This window comes from Neomonachus schauinslandi, chromosome 9 (assembly GCF_002201575.2).
Source record: "Neomonachus schauinslandi chromosome 9, ASM220157v2, whole genome shotgun sequence".
Lineage (NCBI taxonomy): Eukaryota > Metazoa > Chordata > Mammalia > Carnivora > Phocidae > Neomonachus > Neomonachus schauinslandi.
This window is the reverse complement of record NC_058411.1, coordinates 83,457,224-83,477,461: the sequence shown is the minus strand read 5'-3', so window position 1 is coordinate 83,477,461 and position 20,238 is coordinate 83,457,224. Positions and strand designations below refer to the sequence as shown.

Here is a 20,238-nt window from a genome sequence, read left to right as displayed (position 1 = left end):
GTTAAAAACCACGCCAAGCCCTCCTGACCCAGCCTGTAACCACTTGCCTTACTGCTACCGTCCATGCTGTATTATGAAACTCTTAATGAAATGGGTGGTCATGGCCCTTTCTCTGAGGCAGGGTACCAGTCCCAACACAGAACCAGCTCCAGCATCCCACTCACTAGCAACCATGATAGTTTTGGAGTTGCCTCCAAGACTGTCCTTCAGCAGCCATGTCAACACGGAGTCCCGGTATGGGATATAAGACTGCCTCCGGGAGGGCCCCCCTCCACTGCTGGTCCCAGAAGGAGAGATAGGGATCCCACTGTCACCACCATCACTGGCTGTACTGTTGAAGCTCTGGCAGCTGCTGAATGCTTGGGAATTCTGGGCTTTAAAGACAACAAAATAATAAAAGTGGAAGAAGAAAGGAATTGTGAAACACATGCATTAAAACAATGGTTGGAGAACACAAATTTAAGTATCACACTTTATAATCCCTCTCTGCATGACAGAATGCTACAAGTTTGAATCCTGAATTAGACTTTGGACTCAGGACACAGACTATCTGAGCCACAAATGGAGTTTTCAGTCTCCCTTCTTCTTGAAATGAGACGGTTGGGATTATGACCACACAGTGTTCTCAACTGCAGACAAATATCAATTTTTATGGCCTCAGTCAGAAGGTTAACTTTATAAAAAAGAAGCTTGTAAATGTCTACCCCATTTTCATAAAATGAAAACATGTGAGTTATTTTCCAAAGTCTCCCTCCCACTCTGATGATCCAGTCTATCAGCAAAATACCTAAGGTGGAGATGACAATTCCCAGAGTCACAAGAGACTTGTTGATATTGGCTCCTTCAGTAATGCGGTCCTTACAGTAACTGGGATCTGCTCTTTCACTAAAACAGTCAATGAAAACAAAAACAAAAGCAAAGAAGACGCTGTCCTTATAATGTTGTTGAAAGACACTATCCATTATGTTGTCAATTATATAAAAAGCTCACATGATAAATTCTTTTTAGAATTCACTACCAGAAAAACTATTACCATCTTGTAATGACCTGGCATTCCTCCACTTCTTGGGCAATAGAAATCAAATAATTCATTATATTTTCTTTATTTTGGCTGCCAGAGCAATTTAACTAACTGTAATGCTCATTTACAGTAATGATATTAGTTAGCATCACTATGCCCAATCTTTGTTTTAATTTCATCTATTAATGGCTTTATCATTATTTGTCAACTGTCAATGGGAAATACTAAAAAGTCATACTTCCAGGTGCCTGATATAGTTTCTTCCAGACAGCACTTCATTTTTCCCCCCAAAATGCCAGAGTTGCAGCTGACAGAGACAACACTTCATTTTTAATGGAATGATGTACCATATTAATAATTTAGCAGTTTTAAAATAAGAAAATTTGCTTTATCTCATCTCACACTTTTTTTTGTGACATTATCCCCAAGACTTTCTTCTTTCTGGATATACATGTGACTACAATTCATGCTTTCTTCTAACACTTCAAAGGTCATATCTTCTCATTGCTGCAGTATTTTTAAAAGATTTCTTTTTTTTTTCCAGTAACACATAGGGCTGCATACAATTAATATTAAGACAGAGAAAAAAAAGTATACTAACTCAGCTACTTCCACTTAGAGCAGTGTTTTTTGATCTTGGCTATACACTGGAATCACCTGGGCAGCTTCAAAAAATTACTGAAGCCTGCACTGCCTCTGACCTCACTAATAACGAGGTTTATTTGATCAGAGGTGAAACCAAGGCACTGAGAATTTTTACAGGCCCAGGTGATTTTAATAGGCAGCTAAGATTTAGAACCCTTGACATAGAAGATTTTTTTTAGCTCCTGGAAAACTATAATTTCTTAACATAGCATTCAAAAATTTGGGGGTTTTTTTGTAATTTTCTCAGGATGATTGAAATGTGAAAAAAGATGGAACAAGTTTATTCCCTGTAAAATGGGCAAGAGCAAGGTCATTGTCAAGGGATTAATTCCCCTTGGCTTTGAAATCCTAATTACCTGCCTGCTAGGTCCACAAGGTTGATCTTGCTAGCAATTTCAGAGCGGAGGTTGTTCTCCAGGATTGCCTAAGGAAGAAAACACATTTAAAGCTTGTCATTTGACATGAACAGACATTTCTGCAAAGAAGACATCCAAATGGCCAAGAGACACCTCAAAAAGTGCTCAACATCACTTGGCATCAGGGAAATCCAAATCAAAACCTCAATGAGGCATCACCTCACACCAGTCAGAATGGCTAAAATTAACAGGTCAGGAAATGACAGATGTTGGCGAGGATGTGGAGAAAGGGGAACCCTCCTACACTGCTGGTGGAAATGCAAGCTGGTGCAGCCACTCTGGAAAACAGTATGGAGATTCCTCAAAAAGTTGAAAATTGCACTCCTGGGTATTTACCCCAAAGATACAAATGTAGTGATCTGAGGGGGTATGTGCACCCCAGTGTTTATAGCAGCAATGTTCACAATAGCCAAACTATGGAAAGAGCCTAGATGTCTATCAACAGATGAATGGACAAATAAAACGTGGGGTGTGTGTGTGTGTGTGTATATATATATACACACACACACACACACACACACAATGGAATAATATGCAGCCATCAAAAAAATGCAATCTTGCCATTTGCAACGACGTGGATGGAACGAGAGGGTATTACGCTAAGAGAAATAAGTCAATCAGAGAAAGACATGTATCATATGATCTCACTGATGTGAGGAATTTGAGAAACAAGACAGAGGATCATAGGGGAAGGCAGGGAAAAATGAAACAAGACGAAACCGGAGGGGGAGACAAACCATAAGAGACTCTTAATCTCAGGAAACAAACTGAGGGTTGCTGGAGTGGAGGGGGTGGGAGGGATGGGGTGGCTGGGTGATGGACACTGGGGAGGGTATGTGCTATGGTGAGCACTGTGAATTGTGTAAGACTGATGAATCACAGACCTGTACCCCTGAAACAAATAATACATTATGTTAATAAAAAATAAATTAAAAAATATAAAAATTAGGGGCACCTTGGGCGCCTGGGTGGCTCAGTTGGTTAAGCGACTGCCTTCGGCTCAGGTCATGATCCTGGAGTCCCTGGATCGAGTCCCACATCGGGCTCCCTGCTCGGCAGGGGGTCTGCTTCTCCCTCTGACCCTCCCCCCTCTCATGTGCTCTCTCTCAAATAAATTTTTTAAAAAATGTATATATATAAAAATTTAAAAAATTTTTAAAAAAGCATAACCCCCATAATTTAACAGAGTAACAACTCCTTACTATTAGCTAATACCCAGTACACAGATGTTTTTTTTTCTTTTGGTTTGTTCAAATTGTGATCCAAATTAAGCCCCTATATTGCATTTGGAAAAAATAAATAAATAAAGCTTGTTATTTGGAACAGAGTGGTTTCTTTCCCCTTAGACGCCCTCCTAAACAAGGTGATATTCTGGATTTTTAGCCAAATCACTCAGGAAATCTGTATTTGAATGTGCTCTGAACCAGATGGGCTCTCAAAGTCTGATAAGTCAATCAGTAAGCCCTGGGTCCTTACTTCATTAAACATATGAGCAGGACTTGCACACAGTAAATCCACATACATTTATATTTGTTACATCTTTTTGATGTACAGACCCTTTATCATTATGAAATGTCCCTCTTTGTCTATAGTACATAGGTGTCTTAAAATTTATTTTTTTGCCTGACACTAACATAATACTATAACTCTTATGGTTACTATTTACATGGTATATATTTTTCTTTCTTTTTTAAGATCTTATTTATTTGACAGAGAGAGAGAGAGCACAAGTAGAAAGAGTGGTAGACAGAGGGAGAGAGAGAAGCAGGCTCCCGGCTGAGCAAGGAGCCTGATGCAGGGCTCCATCCCAGGCCCCTGGGATCATGACCTGGTCCAAAGGCAGACACTTAATCAACTCAACCACCCAGGCGCTCCTACATGGTGTATATTTTCCTACCCCTTTACTTTCAACATACTTGTATCTTTGAATCTAAGGGCTGTTTCTTAGAGACAGCATATAGTTGAGTTTTGCTTTTAACTATCCATTCAACTTAATGTAATTATTGACGTATTCAGAATTGTACCTATTCTTTTTCTATTTATTTTCCATATGTCTCATGTATTTTTTGCACCTCTGCTCTTCCTTCACTGCCTATTCTGTGTTAAATAATTACTTTTTACTGTGCCATTTTAATTTCTAATTTTGAATTATAATTTTGAGCTACTTTCTTAGTGGTTGCTCTACAGATTACAATATGTATCACAACTTATCATGAATCAACCTCAAAATAATACTAACTTAATTCCTATAAATATAGAAACTTTACTCCAATATATCTTCTTTTCCTCTTCACTCCTTTGTGCTATTAGTGTCCTATGTATGACAATGTATATATATGTGATATATGTAATACAGCATTATAATTATTTTTATACAATCTTATTTTTTAATAACATTGGAAGAAAAAATAAGGAAGAATATATTTATGTAGCTTTTTATATTAACCCACATATTTCCTATTCTCAGAACTTTTCATTCCTTCCTGTAGACTTAAGTTACTGATACTGCTTTCTCTCAGCCTGAAAGATTTCATTTGGCTTTCTTGTAAAGTAGGCCTACTAGCAATGAATTCTTGGGGTTTTTTCTGTGTGTTTTTTTTTATCTAGGAATGTTCTTATTTCATCTTCATTTGGTAAAGTTAGTTTTGCTGCATATAGAATTCTTGGTTGACAGTTTTATTTTCTTTCAGCACTCTGTCTTCTGGGGTCCAATGTTTCTGATAAGAAGTTGACCATTAGGGGCACCTGGGTGGCTCAATTCATTAAGCGATGCCTTCAGCTCGGGCGGAGTCCTGGGATCGAGTCCCACATCGGGCTCCCGCTCAGCAGGGATCCTGCTTCTCCCTCTGACCCTCTCCCCTCTCATGCTGTTTCTCACTCTCTCTCTCTCTCTCAAATAAATAAATAAATAAAATCTTAAAAAAAAAATAAGTCGACCATTAATCATGTAATTGTTTTCTTGTACATCGTGAGTCAGTTTTCTCTAACTGTATTCAAGATTTTCTTTTTGTCTTTCAACAATCTATGATGTGTCTAGGTACAGATCTTCTTATGTTTATTTTGCTTGGAGTTCTTAAAGTATTTGTATCTGACACTAATGATTTTCAACAACTTGGAATTTTTTTGGCCACTATTTTTCAAATTTTTCTTATGCCTATTTTCTCTTCTCTTTCTGGGATCGCCATTACACTTATGTTAACACATTTGCTGTGGTCCAATATGTCTGTGAGGCTCTGTACATTTTTCTTTAATCTTTTTACTCTCTCTTCTTCAAATTGGACTGTTTATTTTTAAAGATTTTATTCATTTATTTATTTGTTAGAGACAGGGAGAGAGAGCACAAGCAGGGGGAGTGGCAAGCAGAGCAGGCAGAGGGAGAAGCAGACTCCCTGCTGAGCAAGGAGCCTGATGCGGGACTCAATCCCAGGACCCTGGGATCATGACCTGAGCCGAAGGCAGCCACTTAACTGACTGAGCCACCCAGGCATCCCCCAACTGGATGATTTCTAATTGTCTATATTCAAGTTCGCTAGTTCTTCTGCCATCCTCCTATGTGCTTGAGTCCCACTACTTTTTTGTTTCAGCTATTGTACACTTCAATTCCAGGACCCCCATTTTATATAAAAATTTCTATGATTTTATTGAAATTCCCTAGAGTTACTGGCATGTTTTCCTTTAATTCATTAAACATGGTTTCCTTCAGCTCCTTGAACATATTTGTATTAGTTGCTTTGAAGTCTTTGAATGCTAAATCAAACATCTGGAGCACTTAGAATCAGTTTGTTTCCCCCCTTCCCCACGACTATGGGTTGTACTTTTTTTTATCTCCTTTTGCATGTCTAATAATTTTTGGTTGAATACTAGACATTTTAGATAACATATTGTAACAACTCTGAATTCTGAATTTTTCCATCTTGAGGGTGGTAATGGTTGTTGTTTAGTTTCTCTGGTAACTTGCCTGGGCTAAAAATCTCTAAAATCTGCCTCCCCAGCAATATGTAGCCAAAGAGGTCTCCGTTCAGTTTTTTCCTTCAGTTGTTTTAATTCTAAGCTTGGCCTTTTGGGGGCCACCCTCTGTCTGCATAGGTGAGTGTTCAGCAAAAGACTGGTCAGAAGCTATAATCAAACACCTCGAGCCAATAAGATCTCTATTCTTTGTTGATGGATCAATGTGTGGACTGGGGAATGCATTAAAAGTTCAGTTTTAGGTTTAAGTTCTGCTCAATACAGGATATGTGAAGATCTTATTAAGCCCACTATGGCTGCATCATTTTCCAGAACTCCCTATTAAATCCCCAGACAATCTGCCAGTTCATCTCTTGCCTGAAACAGACCCATAATCTCAGGCTAATGGATCTCCAAACCAAGAGCACCATTCTGACAATGGCCCAAATCAAGTGAACTCTTCCAGCAATGGTAGCAACAAAGTAGCTGGTTTTGACTGCCTTCCATTCCCTGATGAACCACCTCACTTACAGAGACAGGTAGGGATGGGAACAGCCCAAGGCAATATACCACAGATTTGCACCATTCTTACCTGTAATTCAGTAGTTTTCTTGAATAAATGTCTTGGTTTATTATATGACTCTGGTCTATTTTTAGACCAGAGAAATGGTTGTTTTGACAGTTTTGTCCAGGTTTATAGTTGCTTTGGGGGGATAGGATTTGCTGATCTACTCACTCCTAACTGAAGTAAATCTTCTACTTTTTAATAGGAGTAAATCTTCATAATAGAAGTAAATCTACTTTTTCATTTTAATGCTTATTTTCATTTCCATCTTACTTCTTGTTTTAATGCTCATACTGATCACATAGATATAAAAGTACTTTGAAATGTTAAAAATAAAATATAAGTTGAAGATATTTTGATTAGTCTTTATGAAACTGCCTCTACCTTTTCTGGTGTAGAGCTTAGTAGATTGTAATGTAGGTCCTCTTTATAACATTAGGTCATAGTAGAGGACCTATAAATGGAAAGGTAGGAAGAAAGGAAAAGAAATAAGAATACAAGAAAGCAGTCAAAAGGGACTAGGAAAGGAAGAAATCTAAGCAAATAAAGGGGTAACCAACCTGTGTATAGTAGATAGTGAAGATGACATGGGATCTGCTGCTGGCCTCATGAACATGAGTAGCTGCTGTGATTCTGTGTACATAAAGGAAAACAATTAGGATAAGTATTGTTTATGCATGGTGGATCCTTAAGAATCCATGGGAACACAAGAAATGTTAGTGCCAAGGTTCAAAGGTGAGAATCATAGAACATCCATATTTAGACCAGTTTAGTTAAGAGAGTGGTCCAAAGATGGCAGAAGCAGCATTCTAGGTACTGATATCTGAGAATAAAAGGCAGTGTAGCTTCATATTAAACCACATTAAAACATTTTTTAAGCAATAGAAGCAAAAATCAGAGTTGAAAAGGGGAATACTAGAGTGTCATCAACCTGGAAGAATACCCCTAAAACAGACCCATTTAAGTAGGACAAATGGAGGTAGAGAGCTTGCTGGAGAAGTGTCAAAAACAGAGAAAGTAAAATGTGATTAAACACTAAATATTAATCTTACAGTGTCAGAAAGGGATTTGAAATGAGATCTTGAATTGTGTCAATGTCATACTTAAGCCAGGTGATCTTTAGAAATTCATTGCAATATTAATCCTTAAAGTAAGAAAAGCCTTCCCTTCATCTAAATCTAAGTCAATCATTATTCAGTTTAGGATCATGTCATTGACTTCTGTTCTCAGAGGAGCTAGAGAATTGAAGAAGAGTCAAACTCCAAAGGCAGGTCTCATGACTCAAGAATAGAAAAAGTGAAACCTGACACTTAAAGATCAAGGAACCCAGGATATCTGAAGATCAGAGGCAAGTGCCTCCAGGATAGTTCCATGAAACCCAAAGAGTAGAATGTTAAGTTTAAAGTTCTTCCTTTATGGTCAATTAACTTGGACTTGCTACTAAGAGGGTAAAAAGAAGACTATATCCCAACATTTTTTCCAGGTAAAAAAGGCTATTCTTTCAGGCATCTACTAAAACAGGCTGGGTATTTCCTAGTAACTAACAACATGGAATATTATCACAATTTACAATAGCTTATAGGAAAGTCTACAGTGCTTATTCATAGCAGATTCAAAACAGTCTTTTTTGGGTAGCCTTTACAAGTATGCAAAACTAGAAGAAAAACTGTTTTCTGAAACACTTTAAACTATATTGGATCTTATTTTTATCAAGCCTACAGAGAGGACAACGCAGGCAAGAATCTTTTCTTCAGTCAAAAAGTTATCTATTATGAGACAAAGCACAGAGTAACTCTGAGCTTACTGCCTTATATTATTATATGCAGAACAAACTCCAGCTTCACTACTGAGAAATGCACAAAATCTCAGCCACTGCCCCTTACCCTGGGTACATTACTGTTCTGAAAAAGGCCTCCTGATTGTGAATGTGGGGAAGCTGCAGAGAAAGGTACAATCATATACTCCAAAGGGGAATGAGCACACAGGAAAGATGAATGAGACTGAAAGGACAGCAACAAATAAACCTGTTACCTGTTTGCTATTCCCTCCTCCAAGAGTTGAATTACTTGCTTATAGTTGGTAACTACATGTTGAGATAAACCTATCAGATTTGTGAGGGAGGAAAAAAGAAAATAAAATTTTTGGTAAAGTTTAACTTCTTCCTCTAGGTCATTAACTTTATCCTATTTTATATCATTTGATAGAAAAGAATGAGAGAACTTGACTAAATTCCTTAAGATAATAAATTAAATCAACATATCTGTATGGGAAGCCTACTGTCAGGCATTATGATAGGCTCTGGAAACACAGGTCTCTGCCCTCACAGAGAATGTAGTCCAGAATTCATTTAGTGGTTATGCTAACAACAACAAAAACAATGGTAATTCCTTACAATTTAGCTATATAGGGTATAAGAAAAGTTCTTAGATTACCTCATTTGGCCCTCACAAAACTGCTGAGGTAAACAGATGCTATGTGCCCCACAATCTGGCATGCAAAACATACAGCACACATGTCCCTACCCTAAACGCAGTTTACAATCATAAGAAGTTATACTATACAACATAAATTATGGCCAAATGCCACAGGAATAGAAGAGATAATAAATGCTAAGGTGATCAGAGGAGTGGCCAGGGCAGGCTCCATGGAGGAAGGAGACTTGAATTTAGTCACTGAACAATGGGCAAGCTTCATATAGGTGAAGAGGAGTTTAAAGACATGAAAGTAAGTTTTTGTGGGTGGTTACTGACCAAGTGAAAAAGTGCCTTCACAACTGAATCAGAGATATAGGGACAAACTAACTTTGGCGGCTCATCGGTAAATATAATTACGCTAGAAATTAACAAAGCAATTTCAACACTGACTGGATTTCTTAATATAAAGAAATTATTGTTAAAACCACAATGAGTTATCACCTCACAACAGTCAGAATGGCTAAAATCAAAAACACAAGAAACAACAAATGTTGGTGAGAATGTAGTGAAAAGGGAGCCCTCGTGCACTATTAGTGGGAATGCAAACTGGTGCAGACACTGGAAAACAGTATGGAGATTCCTTAAAAAATTAAAAGCAGAACTACCACATGGTCCAGTAATTCCACTATTCACCCAAAGAATATGAAAACTCTAATTTGAAAAGATATATGCATCCCTATGTTTATAGCAACATTATTCACAATAGCCAAAATATGGAAGCAGCCCAGTGTCCATCAATAGATGAACAGATAAAGAAACTGTGGTATATATATACAAGTGAATATTACTCAGCCATAGATAAGAATGAAATCTTGCCATTTGCAACAACATGGATGGGACTAGAGAGTATAACGCTAAGTGAAATAAGTCAGAGAAAGAAAAATACCATATGATTTCACTCGTGTGTGGAATTTAAGAAAAAAGACAAATGAACAAAGCAAAAAAAGAAACCAAAAAAACAGACTCTTAACTATTTAGAGAACAAACTGTTGGTTACTGGAGGGGACAAAGGTGGGGGAATGGATGAAATAGGTAATGGGGATAAAAAATTTCTTAAGATGATGAATGCTGAGTAATGTATAGAATTGTTGAATCACTATATTATACACCTGAAACTATTATAACACTGTATATTAACTATACTGGATATAAAATAAAATTTAAAAAATAAATTCTACACCAGAAACTAATGACACACTATGTTAATGAAATGAATTTAAATAAAAAATAAAAATAAATTGAAAATGAAATAAATAATAAATAAAATTATTATTATTTAGATGTTATAATAATTTTGTGGTTATGTTTTTTAAAAAATCATTCCTTATCTTTTAGGGCTATGTACTAAAATGATGAACTGATGTGACATCTGTAATTTGCCTCAAAACAACATAGGATGAAGGAAAGTGAACAGGAATATGGATACAGCAAAAATGGCCAAGGGTTAATGATTATTTTAAGTGTGTAATGGGTACATGGGGGTTCATTATATTAGCCTATTTTTGCGTATGTTCAAAATTCTCTATAATAAAGAGTTTTAAATTTTTTTTAAAGATTTTTATTTATTTGACAGAGAGAGAGAGCACAAGCAGGGGGAGCGGCAGGCAGAGGGAAAGAAAGAAGCAGGCTCCCCGCTGAGCAGGGAGCCTGATGTGGGACTCGATCCCAGGACCCTGGGCATGACCCGAGCTGAAGGCAGTCGCTTAACCAACTGAATCACCCAGGCACCCAAGAGTTTTAATTTTTTTTTTTAAGATTTATTTATTTTAGAGAGAGAGCATATGAGCAGGGGGGAGGGGCAAAGGGAGAGAACCCCCAAACAGACTACCTGCTGAGCATGGAGCCCAACATGGGGCCCAATCTCACAACCCTGAGCCAAAACCAAGAGTTGGACGCTAAACCAAATGAACCACTCAGGTGCCCCAGAGTTTTAAAAATTTAAGCAAGAACGGAGATTTTCTGCTTTTGGTAATGGCAAATGAGATAACACAAACCAATCCTTCCAGTAAAGACTATTAGAAAAATCTGGACAAAATATTAAAGACATAAGCTTTAAGGCACAGAGTGATAACCAGATAGCAAAAATTTTCCAGGCCATATATTGGGGGAAGATGGAAGTCTAGAGAAATGAAGCCAGCATTTGAGGACACTTTTCCTCTGAAGTCATCTGCCAAATCTTGAGGGCAAGTGACTGACAGCAGTTCTCTTGACAACCTCACAGGTCTAGGAAGATACAGACTGAAGTCCAGAGCCTACTCAGAGTTGCCCTGTAGAACCCTACTTGAATTGGAAACCCAAAGGGCTAAAACACAGGAATAAGGCTGAGTTATAAGTAAACAGCCTTTGGGGCACCTGGGAGGCTCAGCTGGTTAAGTGTCCGACTCTTGATTTCCACTTAGGTTGTGATCTCAAGGTTGTGAGATTGAGCCCCACATCGGGGCTTAAGCCCTTGCTTAAGATTTTCCCTCTCCCTCTCCCTTTGCGCCTCCCCCACCACTCAAAAAAAGTGGGGGGGGGGGACAGTCTTTGAAGGGACTGCAGCTCAGCTTTGAATATTCTCAAACCTTAAATTGGACTGAGGTAATTCTGGAACACTAGCGAATGCAGAAACCTGGCACAAATAAAGATAGGTTGTCTGTACAGGAAGAGACTACTGTCCTAGACCTCCAATTATTTCTATAAACAGTTTAGGAAATACCATCTGTAACAAAATTATAACAAACCAAAATCCAAGTATACCTGGCAATAAATAAATGAAAACCAGTAAAAATAACAGGCAATAGAGATGCAAGAAAGATTCAGATATTGGGGTTACAGTAACTTTAAAGTAACTCTGCTTACCATTTTCAAGGAACTGAAAAACAAGATTATAAATTTTCAGCGAAAATTGGAAGCTATAATGAAAGGATCATACGGAGATCTGGAAAATAAAAAGTACTAAAGTGAAACTAAGTATTCAATATCTAAGGTTAATAGGTTAGACACAGCTGAAAAAAAGTAGTGAACAGAAAGATAGGTCAGAATCATATACCAAAAATAAAGCACAGAAAGACAAAATATAAAAAACAGAGATGGGAGGGTAAGAATCATAGCACATACAGGGAATAGTTCTAACACACCTGTAAGTACAGTTACAAAAGGAAAGAGTGGAGTAAAAGCAATTACTAGAAAAATAATGGTTTAAAAATGTCCACAACTGATAAAGAGGCATTAAACCACAGATTCAAGAAGCCCAGCATGTGTATGTGCATGCATGCACGTGTGTACACGCACACACACACACCTCAAAATCTATACCTAGGTATAGTAAACTGGTGAAAACCAAAGACAAAGAGAAAAATCTTTTTTTTTTTAAGATTTTATTTATTATTTGACAGAGAAAGAGCACAAGCAGGGGGAGGAGCAGGCAGAGGGAGAGGGAGAAGCAGGCTCCTTGCTGAACAGAGATCCCGATGCGGGGCTCAATCCCAGGACCCTGGGATCATGACCTGAGCTGAAGGCAGATACTTAACCAACTGAGCCACCCAGGTGCCCCGCAAAGAGAAAAACCTTAAAGGAATTACTGAGAGATTATTTCTCAAAAGAAACAATGGAAGGCAGAAGACAATGGAATAAATTTTAAACGGTGAAAGAAAATAACTACCAACTTAAAATTCTATACTCAATGAAATCCTCTTCAAGAATAAAGAAGAAATAAAGATAATTTCAACCAACTGAAAGTGAAGAGAATTTGTCAATAGCAGATCCAAACTGGAGGAAAGACTAAAGATTCTTCTTTTTTTTTTTTTTTTTAAGATTTTATTTATTTATTTGAGAGAGAGAATGAGAGACAGAGAGCATGAGAGGGAGGAGGGTCAGAAGGAGAAGCAGACTCCCTGCCAAGCAGGGAGCCCGATGCGGGACTCGATCCCGGGACTCCAGGATCATGACCTGAGCCGAAGGCAGTTGCTTAACCAACTGAGCCACCCAGGCACCCCTAAAGATTATTCTTAAGGCTGAGGGAAAATGCCAGAGAGAAGGTAAGACATTAAAAAAAAAAAAAATGTAGAGCCACAAAAATGACATATAAAGAAGGGATAAATGGAGTTCAAGTCTTCTAAGGTTCTCTCATTGTCTAGGAAGAAGTACAAGTACCAGCTAATACTAAACTTTAATTCAATGATCCATGTTGTAATCTTTACAGAGACTACTAAAATAAATAGTAAGACAACGTACAAATAGTAAGCTAACAGAGGAGAAATACAGAATTTTAAAAATTAACCCAAAAGACATGAAAGTAGAGCAAAAGGAACAGAAAAGAATGTAAAGAAAAAACACATGGTAATAGATTTAAATCTAAATAAAATTAGTAATTATATTAAAAATAAACAGACCCACATACTCAAAAGGTCAAAATCATGATGCTACCTAAAACAAAGCAAAAGCCAAATAAATAATTTTGTAGGAAATACATCTAAAACATGTACAGAGGGGCGCCTGGGTGGCTCAGTCGTTAAGAGTCTGCCTTCGGCTCAGGTCATGGTCCCAGGGTCCTGGGATCGAGCCCCGCATCAGGCTCCCTGCTTGGCGGGAAGCGGGCTTCTCCCTCTCCCTCTCCCCTTGCTTGTGTTCTTTTCTCGCTGTCTCTCTCTGTCAAATAAATAAAATCTTTAAAAAAATAAATTTAAAAAATTAAAAAATTAAAAAAAATAAAACATGTACAGAAAGGTTGAAAACATAAAAAAGATAAAAATGCAAATACTAACCAAAAGATATCGACATGGATGGAACTAGAGGGTATTATGCTGAGTGAAATAAGTCAATCAGAGAAAGACAATTATCAAATGGTTTCACTCATATGTGGAATATAGGAAACAGTACAGAGGATCATAGGGGAAGGGAGGGAAAACTGAATGGGAAGTCACCAGAGTCACAACCGTGAGACCAAGAGTCACAAGCTCTAGTGACTGAGCCAGCCAGGTGCTTGAAAGAAGTCCTACATTTAAATGACCCCTTATACATAAAGTGTAAGAGGATGGGATGCCGGGGTGGTTCAGTCAATTAAGCATCTGCCTTTAGCTCAGGTCATGATTCCAGGGTCCTGGGATTGAGTCCTTCATCAGGCTCCTTGCTCAGCAGGGAGCCTGCTCCTCCCTCTGCCTGCCGCTCCCCCTGCATGTGCTCTCTCCCCAACAAATAAATTTTTTTAAAAATCTTTTAAAAAAAGTGTAAGAGGATATTATACTTCATGCAAATGCATTTATAAAATTTAGAGGGAATAGATTTTTCTTAGAAAAATACAATCTACTGGAATGCCTAGGTAGCTCAGTCGGTTAAGCACCCAACTCTTGATTTCCACTGGAATCATGATCTCAGGGTTGTAGGATCAAGCCCCCCATCTGGCTCTACACTGGGCATGGAGCCTGCTTGGGATTTTCTCTCCCTCTTTCTCTCTCCCTCCACCCTCCACTCCATGCAGGCTCTCAATCTCTCTCGCTCTCTCTTTCTAAGAAAAAAAGAAAAATACAATCTACCAAAATTGATGCAATAAATAGAGTATCTGAAAGAAATCAAATATATAATTTTAAACCTTCTCACAAAAAAAATCCTCCAGACCCAGACAGCTTTGGAAGGAAATTCTACCAAATATTTAAGGAGGAAATAATCCTAATCTTACAAAAGACCTTTCAGAAAATAGAAAAAGAGTATCTCTCAGCTCATTTTAGGAAACAAACACAATGTTTGTACCTAAACCTAAGGAGGGAGAAACAGAAGAGTAGGAAGAAGAGAAGAGGAAGAAGTAGAGGAGGAAGAGAAGGAACAGGACAAGGAGGATGATTAATTTCACTTTTTTTTTTTTTTAAAGATTTTATTTATTTATTTGAGACAGAGAGAATGAGAGAGAGAGAGCACATGAGAGGGGGGAGGGTCAGAGGGAGAAGCAGGCTCCCTGCCAAGCAGGGAGCCCGATGCGGGACTCGATCCAGGGACTCCAGGATCATGACCTGAGCCGAAGGCAGTCGCTTAACCAACTGAGCCACCCAGGCGCCCGATTAATTTCACTCTTGAATGTAGATGCAATAAGCCCAAATAAAATATCAAAAATCCAAATCCAGCAACGTATAAAAAGGATAATATATCACAATTAAGTTGGGTCTATTCCAGGAATGCAAGATTGCTGTAACTTTCAAAAATCAATCTGTATATGGATAAAGAAGATGTGGTGTGTGTATACACATACACAATGGAAGATTACTCAGCCATCAAAAAGAATGAAATCTTGCCCATTTGCAGTGACATGGATGGAACTAGAGGGTATTATGCTAAGTGAAATAAGTCAGTCAGGGAAAGACAAGTATATGATCTCCCTGATATGAGTAATTTGAGAAACAAGGCAGAGGATCATAGGGGAAGGGCGGGGGGGGGGGAATGAAACAAGACAATATATGGAATTTAAGAAACAAAACAAATGAACACAGGGGAAGGGAAGGAAAAATAAGATAAAACAGAGGGAGACAAATCATAAATGACTCTTAACTATAGGAAACAAACTGAGGGTTGCTGGAGGGGAGGTGGGTGGGGTAATGGGGTAAATGGTGATGGGCATTAAGGAGGGCACTTATGTAATGAGCACTGGGTATTATATGCAACTGATGAATCACTAAATTCTACCCCTGAAACTGATAATACACTATATGTTAACTAAATTGAATTTAAATTTAAAAAAAATTTAAGTATTTCCTCATCTTTAGAAAAAACAAAAGACAACAACAAAAAAATCAACCAGTATAATTAACCACATTAGCAGGATAAAGGACAAAAGCCATATGCTATAGAAAAGCATTTGGGGTGCCTGGGTGGCTCAGTTGGTTAAGCGACTGCCTTCGGCTCAGGTCATGATCCTGGAGTCCCGGGATCGAGTCCCGCATCTGGCTCCCTGCTCGGTAGGGAGTCTGCTTCTCCCTCTGACCCTCTCCCCTCTCATGCTCTCTGTCTCTCACTCTCTCTCTCTCAAATAAATAAATAAAATCTTTAAAAAAAAAAAAAAAGAAAGAAAAAAGAAAAGCATTTGTAAAAACACAGTAATTTTTAAAAAAGATTTTATTTATTTATTTGAGAGAGAGAGAGAGCACAGAGGGAGAAGCAGACTTCCACTGAGCAGAGCCTGATGCAGGGCTTGATCCCAAGACCCTGAGTTTATGACCTGAGCTACAGGCAGATGCTTAACTGGCTAAGCCACCCAGGTACCCCAAAACACAATAATTTTATTAAAACATTTTTAGCACTCCTTCTATTTCTCTTCCCTGCACAATTTAGTCCTAAAGTTATCAAGGTGAACAGAGCAAGGTAGGCTACCATGAGGGTGAGGGGCTGCAGTGATGCAGATCAGGATGAAGAGCGTGAAAGGAGGGGTACAGAATGCACCTGCATAGTGGGGAGCTAAGAGACAGGTAGCCCCACACAGAGTACTGGAACTGTGGTAATTGGGCCCAGCAGAGGGTGTCGAAGCACAGCCAGGCGAGGCAGGCACCCACGTGAGAGAGAGGAGAGCAATGGCAAGGAGACTGATTACATGTAGGAGGGCAGATCAAAGAAGCATTTCCCCTGTTAAATAAAGGGATTACAGGGGTGCCTGGGTGGCTCAGTCAGTTGGGCATCCTACTCTTGGTTTCTGCTCAGGCACTGTCGTGGGATCCACATCGGGCTCTGTGCTCAGAAGGGAGTCTGCTAAGATTCGCTCCCTTTTCCTCTGCCCCTCCCTTCGCTTGTGTTCTCTCTCTCTCTCTCAAATATATAAATCTTTTTAAAAAGAAAATAATTACAAATAGGAAAAGGGAGAAATTGAGAATGAACTCTGCTGTGTTGGACTGCAATTAGAGGTATTGGTGTGAACACAGATTACCTAGCTCTGTCCACTCAGAGGGACTACAAGTGGCAACATCAATAATAACAGGCATGCCTAGCACCTACACCTTAGCTTTAGCTTCTAAATACTACTCTCCAGTAAAAAGGAACAGGTATGACAAATAAAAAGAAATGGCTGATTCCAAGACTGAGGCAAAGAAAGTAGAAGATGAGCCTGGAACACCTCTGTGCCAGAAAAGAAGGACGTGCTCAAAGAATAACAGTGATCTGTCAAAATGTCACAGAAGTGCACTTGAAAGGGATTCCACTGACTAAATCTGGAATAATTTGAGCATCAAAATAAAAGAAAATCACAGTAAAAGAATTAATTGAATAAAATAGATAAGCATGAATCTATACTGACAAATAAACTGAAAATAAGATGACGATTACAAAAGGAAAATAGCAATTTTAGAGCGAAGAAGGCTGGCAGATATCATCTTGAAAATCATGAGTAATGGGACAAACCAAAACCGTATACCACTTGATGGTTGTCAACTTCATGAACATTAAAGAGAAACCAAGGAAACTTTACAGACCAAAGAAGACCAGAGAGATGCCCTAACAACATGCAACACATGATTCTCAAATGGGCAATTATTGGGACAATTAGGGAAACTTAAATGGGCTCTAAGAATTAGATGGTGGTAACATGCCAAAGTTAATTTCCTGATTTGGGTGGTTGTGTTGTAATTATACAGGTATACAGGAGAACATTCTTGTTTGAAGGAATGGAGGGAAAATTCCCTAAATTAATCAGGCGAGATGGGTCATTAGATTGGCAATTCACTCTCAAATGGCTCAAGAAAAAAGTTCTTTATATTGTACTTACAACTTTTTAAAAAGTTTAATTTGTTTCAGTGTTAAAAAAACAAAAACTCTTAGAAAACTAGGGAAAGGGGCCCATAGGTGGCTCAGTCGGTTAAGCATCTGCCTTTGGCTCAGGTGATGTTGGGCTCTCTGCTCAGAGAGGAGCCTGCTTCTCCCTCTCCCTCTGCACCTCCCTCTGCTTATGCTCTTTCTCTCTCTCTCTCTCTCAAATAAATAAATAAAATCTTTAAAAAAAAGAAAACTAGGGGAAAAAGAGAATTCCCTTAATCTGCTATGGCAATGTTTCTCAAAGCTGGTCCAAAGACTAAGGCCAGTTCTCAAACTATTATTGGTACATAATGAGATAGATACAGAAATTGAGAGTATTAGCAACCTTTATAACAATGTGACAGAGTGATTTTATATCTTTTCAACTTGTAAAAAGAATTTGGGTTTGTAATTAGGATGTCTTTTTCATTTTTCTAGTAATTCATCTTTATTTTATCAAAGTGTTAGTCTGCCATAGATTGGAATTAAAAAAAACAAAACAAAAACCTGGTCCTTTGCAGGGCACCTGGGTGGCACAGTCAGTTAAGCGGCCAGCTCTTCATTTCAGCTCAGGTCATGATCTCAGGGTCCTGGGATCAAGTCCCACATTAGGCTCCATGCTCAGCGTGGAGTGTATTTGAGGATTCTCTCTCTCCCTCTACCCCTTCCCCACTTGCACACATGCACACGCTATCTCTCAAATAAATAAATCTTAAAAAAAAAAAACAAAAAACACCTGATCCTTTGCTACAGACATTTTTACAAGTGTGTGATAAAGAATATTTGTTAAAAACAAACGCTATTGCAAACATCATACTTAATGGTATAATGTTAAAGCTTTGCCCTGGAAAACAAGACTAAATACTGCTAGCACTTTTATTTAATATGGTACCAGAGGTCCTAGTAAGTGCAGAAAGGCAAGAGGAAAAAAAGGTTTAAGAATTAAAAAGAAAACAAATAATTAAAAAGAAAAGAATTTTTATGCAGATTGAACACACAGAAAATACCAAAAAATTTTTTTGACAATGCAATTACCTACCTCCAACACCTCCTGCTCTGTACCTATCCTTTTATGTTAAGATAAAGGCCAAGGCAAAAACACTGTACTATCTTGTTTTCACTTAAATGACACCAAGACCCTGTAATCACTGGCCTCGTATGTGTGCTTTGGGTAGGCCTATGTATGTTTCAGATTTCAACCAGTCATCTAATTATTTAACTATTTAATGGAAAGTAATAGGCTACTCCCTTCCTTTCCTTTGATTTAGGCAACTATCAAGTTCCAGCTCACAAATCTGAACTAGAACTGTAAGTTCTTATATCTCCATTATTTCCTGGGACACCCTGAAGAGTATAGGTATCTAGCAGGTACCCAACAAATTCCCATAGAATTGGTTTCAAAGCAGAAACCACTTTCCACTTGGGAATCATATTCACAAAATATATGAGCCTGAAGATAGAGATACACAAAGATACAGGCAGGCAGGCAGATAATATAAATTAATGAATGAAAAAGCAAACATTTAGAAAACTAAAAGTTTGCTGTAGGGGTGCCTGGGTGGCTCAGTCAGTTAAGCATCTGACTCTTGATTTCAGCTCAGGACATGATCTCAGGGTTGTAAGTTAGAGCCTCATGTCAGACTCCACGTTCAGCAGGGAGTCTGCTTGAGATTCTTTCCCTCTCCCTCTGTCCTTCCCTCTGCTCGCATGTGCGCACACTCTCTCTCTCAAATACATAAATAAAATCTTAAAAAAAAAAAAGTTTCCTGCAATGCCACCAGAAGGTAGTAATGGAAATAATAGTTCAGTGTGACTATTCAGGGTCTTAGCTTCTAAGGACGGTTCTATACTACTTGAGTTCAAGGCTCCTTCACTAAGAAATTCGAGGACTGTTGACCTATATTTGTCATGATTTGAGAAAGTCCAGACCAACTTTCAAAAACATGTAATCCAAAGGACCTAAGAGACCTTTTGCTGGGTAGAATTATTTCCTACCAACCATCTTCTCTCCCAAAAAGGGTTCGCTCCATGAAGGTCCAAAAGAGCCCTGAGATTTCAGTCCGGTTCCTATCACTGGCCTTGGGTATATCACTCAAGCTGAATGACCTTGCATAAGTTCCACCTTCTCTAGATTTCAAGTACTATGCCAATCAAAGAATCTATGATCACAGGTCTCCTTGATGTACAGGATTCTGTCCCACTCATCTCTTCCTATCCTAGGCAAGGTTCCCAGTTCCAATCCTGCTCCAACTAGCTGTGTGACTTTGGGAACACACTGTAGCTTCTTGCAGCTTCGTTTTAGCTTCTGTGCAATGGACACACTTGGACTACATCTGAGGTCTCCTCTAGTTACTGCCCCTACCACACAAACACACACACTAAAATAAAATAAAATACAAAGGTAAGAAATTTTGAAACTATTGCATCAAC

The 20,238-nt window shown here is 38.4% G+C and overlaps 1 protein-coding gene across 1 annotated transcript in view; it reads right to left on the bottom strand.

Annotated features, from left to right (window-relative positions):
- STARD9 (StAR related lipid transfer domain containing 9) overlaps positions 1-20,238 on the bottom strand; it is a 128,018-nt gene that overhangs the window by 45,497 nt on the left and 62,283 nt on the right. Inside the window, exons 8-12 of the mRNA XM_021695296.2 lie at positions 8,624-8,693; positions 7,153-7,225; positions 2,023-2,090; positions 788-885; positions 165-374 (exon numbers count right to left, since the gene is read on the bottom strand). Of these exons, the coding sequence (XP_021550971.2) occupies positions 165-374; positions 788-885; positions 2,023-2,090; positions 7,153-7,225; positions 8,624-8,693 (519 nt within the window). The remainder of the gene's footprint in view (positions 1-164; positions 375-787; positions 886-2,022; positions 2,091-7,152; positions 7,226-8,623; positions 8,694-20,238) is intronic.